General features: G+C 38.6%; 1 protein-coding gene across 1 annotated transcript in view; it reads right to left on the bottom strand.

Annotated features, from left to right (window-relative positions):
* Positions 1-5000, bottom strand: part of LOC143290119 (uncharacterized) — a 138249-nt gene that overhangs the window by 89178 nt on the left and 44071 nt on the right. The window contains exon 2 of the mRNA XM_076599406.1: positions 2139-2320. Within this exon, the coding sequence (XP_076455521.1) occupies positions 2139-2320 (182 nt within the window). The remainder of the gene's footprint in view (positions 1-2138; positions 2321-5000) is intronic.

The raw sequence follows: 5000 nt of genomic DNA on the forward strand, positions 1-5000 counted from the left end.
ATTTACAGTCTATCAACGAATATAAACAAGGCGCAAGAAAAGATACATGAAATTGTTGAATTAAAAAAAAAACAAAAAGAATAAATGATCTTTTTATTGGCGACGCACTTCTGCAAACGTTTTCTGAACGAAATGAATTAATAGTTCCAGCATCAAGCAACGAAAAAAAAAAAAAACACCCCCCCCCCAAAAAAAAACAAAAAAAAAAAAACAAAAAAAAAAAAACAACAAAAACCAAAAAAACATACAAACAAAAAAACAAAAACAAACAAACAAAAAAACAAGATACCACAAATAAACAACAACAGCAACAACAACAACTTAGTAAACACATAAACGAAACACTGTTACTGACGCCCACATTAAAACAAGTTAAAAAAAGAAAACAAAACCCCAAACTGTTCAATCAATCAAACTCGCAAACTTCCTTTCACTGGCAAGCAAGTTCTGTCTTTTGCCGATATTAACCCCTTGAATCCTGTTGACAAGTGTCTGTATATTATGCTCCTTGGTGAAAGGGTTGTCACCTCGCTTAATTAATTAAGAGAAGATCTTACACAAGCCAGGTCACTTCTCTGCAATCAGATCGCTTCCTCTTTATGAGCACTGCCTTACTTTTGTTCGGCAAAAGTCAAGGACACCACTGATTAAGCATATACAATCAAAATAACTGCACTTCAAACTCGTGACAAACGGATATCATTTCACCTAGGTTCAGCAGTCAGGGGGTTAAGTGTAAGCATATTATACAAGGACTGATTTCTAAAACTTGTTTTATGTTGGATAACTAAAGCATCGGAGCAATTTTATCGTTATAATTTGTGTTCTGTAATCTGTGCGTGTTTCTGTAAAATCATCCAGTTGCCCCTTGTGTGAGGCCCTGTGCCCGTATCTTTTATTTCTGGGAAAAAAAAAAAAAAAAAAAATGCTCTACCTGTTAATGCCCCCCCCCCCCCCCCCAGCCTCCCCCCCCCCCTTTTTTTTTGTCCTTGGGAGATTAGAAACAATCTAATCACTGCCCGCAAAACAGGGTTAAAAAACAAAAAAACAAACAAACAAAAAAACCAGAAAAAAAAACCCAACAGCAACCACAAATGAGTCACTTAAGTCCTCAAAAGATTTTTTTGAATAAAAAGAAATAATTACTGCCAACAAGACGAGTTTAAAAAAAATTAAAAAAAGGAGGCAAAGCCCTCATGACTGACTTATGCTTCGCGCTTTATCCACCAAAGGAATCATGAGGAGAAAAAAAAGAAAAGAAATTAAAACGTATTCTATACTAAATATGAAAAAAAGGAAAACAAAAAGGAGACATATATATATATATATATATATATATATATATATATATATATATATAGAGAGAGAGAGAGAGAGAGAGAGAGAGAGAGAGAGAGAGAGAGTTCCGAGGCAAGCAGACTAATTTAGAACTTTCGGATTTTGGAACGCACCTTAACGAAATAAAACTGTTAATGATACGAAAATACTCCTCAATTCGGGAGACTTACAACCTATTATTGGTATGACTGTGACGATAACTTTCCACGCTATGTTTAAGCCGAATTTGGTATTGGCACACACACACACACACACACACACACACACACAACCGAACACTGGGTTAAAAAATAGCCTCACTTTGTTTACACAAGTGAGTCAAAACCAAACAAAAAAGTCCTCAGAACAAAAATTAATGATAAAAAAGAAAACGAACTAAACTGAAAAAAACAAACAAACAAAAAATAAACAAACACACACAAATAAAAATTCACTGTCCGCATTGCAAGTCATAAGAAGAAAAAAGGAAAATCAGCAACAACAACAATAACAACAAATATCTAACCAGCCAACTATTTTCCTGCAATTAAAAAAAAAAAAAAAAAAAAGTTCAAAAACTCAACCAGCCAACCAGCTGTGGCCTTTGACTCAAACCCGCCAGTCAGTTGTGGACCTATCGTACAAATCAACCATTTACTTAAAAAGGCCTTTGAATCAGACAAGCCAGCCAAGCAACGCTGGCTTTGTGATTCAAACCAACCAATCACCTCTTCAGGCATATGGCATCTACCCAGCCAATCACCTCTTCAGACATATGGCATCTACCCAGCCAATCACCTCTTCAGGCATATGGTATCTACCTTTTTGCGCTTCATGCGGCGGTTCTGGAACCAGACCTTGACCTGTCTCTCGGTCAGCTGCAGCTTGCAGGAGATCTCCCAGCGCTTCTGGCGCGTGATGTAGGAGGAGTTGAGGAACTCGTTCTCCAGAACCATCGTCTGGTAGCGTGTGTAGGGCTTCCGTTTCTTGCGGCCTTTGGTTTCTGCAATGACAAACAAATATTTTAAAAATAACTAGAATAATCATGAAAATGATAGCAATAACACAGTGTAAACAAGAACTTTTTTTACACAAAAAAAGCAGAGGGCAAAAGCTGCATAAGGTGTGCATGGTTTCCATTTCTTGCGGCCTTTGGTTTCTGCAATGACGCAACAAAAACCAGAATGTAAACAAGGACGGAGAATGTTAATGTTCTTTTCTTTGATTTCTTATGAAAAAAAAAATAAAAAAATAATAAAAATAATAAATAATCAAAATCAAGAAGGGCAAAAGCTGCATAGGATGTGCATGGCTTCTGTTTCCTCCGGCCTTTGATGTCTGCAATGACAAAATAAAACAATGCAAACACGCACGGAGAATGTTAATTTTCTTTTCTTTAGTTTCTTGCAAACAACAACAATAGCATCAACAACCAACCAACCAACCAACCAACAAACAAACAACAACACCGAAAGTAGGAAAAACAGCTACTTAAGATGTGCATGGCTTCTGTTTCTTGCGGCCTTTGGTTTCTGCAATGACCAAATAGCATGATGCAAACAAACAGGCAGAATCTTTAATTTTCGGTTCTTTGGTGTCTTGCCAAAAAAAAAAAAAAAAAAAAAAAAAAAAAAAAAAGCTGCTTGAGGTGTGCATGGCTTCTGTTTCTTGTGGCCTTTGGTTTCCTGCAATGACAAAATAAAAATACAGCGAAATAAACAAGGAAGGAGAATGTTAATTTCGTGTCAGGTTTCTGGAAAAAAGCGAAAGGAAGAGCGAATGTTCCTTAATATGGTGTGAATGGTTTCCGTTTCCCATGGCCTCTCGTTTCTTCAGGGAATCCAACAAAAAAAAGTGGGGCATTGTGGAAAGGTTTTTTTTTGTGTGTTTTGTTTTTTTCTTTTCTTTTGGGTTTTTTTTGGTTGCAAAACGCAATTGAGGAGAATGCAACGTGTACTGCTTCAATTTCCTTAATTTCTGGCGGCCTTTGGTTTCTGCAAAGAAACAAGGAGGGGACACACACACACACATACACACACACACACACAATTTTTTTTTTCTTAAAAAAATGGCTTGGTATGTTGTCTTGCAATGAGGGACAATGCTACTTTTGTTTCACAGTTCTTTTGTTGTTTCTGTTGTTTTTCTCGGGGATATATAATCAGCTCTCTTCTCTTTTTCTCAGATCACCCACGCGCTTTTCTGCCTCTGTCTCTCTTTCTAATAGACACAAAATCACAAAGTTGCAAACGCTGATGGGGTGACCGACCCTCGCCCCCAAACATACAAACGCCCCACTCCCCCTCCCCGTCACAAAAACAACCACCACCAAACCCAAACAGAAAACAAAAAACGAATAGGGTGACACGATAACCATCGCCTTCAAGCATCAGAATAACGATGAAAGTGAAGGTGGGGTGGGAGGCTGCACTATATAATATATATCTTTATTACCAATAAATTGTATCGATTTGACAGGATCGTCACATTAAAAGAACATCTTATGCATGCACAATGAACTTCAGAAACATAAAAAGAAACAAAAAAAAAAAATCATGGAGACATTGGACGTTGCTGCATTGTTGATCAAGAAAAGTGATAACAGACACCTGTACAGGGAAGGATATTCAAATATATATGTATATCAATTAAAGTCAAGGTGTGTGTGTGTGTGTGTGTGTGTGTGTGTGTGTGTGTTTTCTCTGAGGTCAGTCGGTGAATCGTGTCAAGGTCACTCAAGAGCAGATTTATGGAAGGCTTGGGGGAAAAACAAAAACAAGAGAAATGTTCACTTGTTGAACCTTTCGATCATCACAGCTTGAGTGATGATAACACTTGCAAGAAGGAGCGATGGCCAAGAGGTAATGTGTCCGACTAGGAAGCGAGTGTCCACCGGTTCGAGTCCCATACTGATGATATCATTACACTGACCGGGATTTGTACTCTCTCCTCTCCCCCAACGACCCCCATCCACTACAAACCGAGTGGTGGGCTGGGTGCTTGTCTATCGGATGAGACGATAAACCCGAGGTGCATGTATTTGTATTTGTATTTCTTTTTATCACAACAGATTTCTCTGTGTGAAATTCGGGCTGCTCTCCCCAGGGAGAGCGTGTCGCTATGCTACAGCGCCATCCTTTTTCTTTCTTTTTTTTTTGTATTTTTTCCAGCGTGCAGTTTTATTTGTTTTTCCTATCGAAGTGGATTTTTCTACAGAAATTTGCCAGGAACAACCCTTTTGTTGCCGTGGGTTCTTTTACGTGCGCTAAGTCCATGCTGTACACAAATGACTAACGTCCAGACCACCACTCAAGGTCTTGTGGAGGGGGAGAAAATATCGGCAGCTGAACCGTGATTCGAACCAGCGCGCTCAGATTCTCTCGCTTCCTAGGCGGACGTGTTACCTCTAGGCCATCATTCCACATGTAAAACGAATCCACTGCAACAAATGGGGTTGTCTCTGCCAAAACTGTTGGAAAACCCACCTTTAGGGTAAAACTCTTTTTTTTTTTTCTTTAATATTGATTGGAGAAAAATATGTATTTCCTCTCTCCCTCTGTCTCTTCTCCCCTACTCTGCTCTTGCTGAGTTGTGTTTGTTGACATATTACTTGACTGCTCTTGATGGTCATCAATTCCTGCTCTCTCTACTGGCTGAATAGAGAGAGAGAGAGAGAGAGAGAG

Source organism: Babylonia areolata, chromosome 15 (assembly GCF_041734735.1).
Source record: "Babylonia areolata isolate BAREFJ2019XMU chromosome 15, ASM4173473v1, whole genome shotgun sequence".
NCBI classification, from domain to species: domain Eukaryota; kingdom Metazoa; phylum Mollusca; class Gastropoda; order Neogastropoda; family Buccinidae; genus Babylonia; species Babylonia areolata.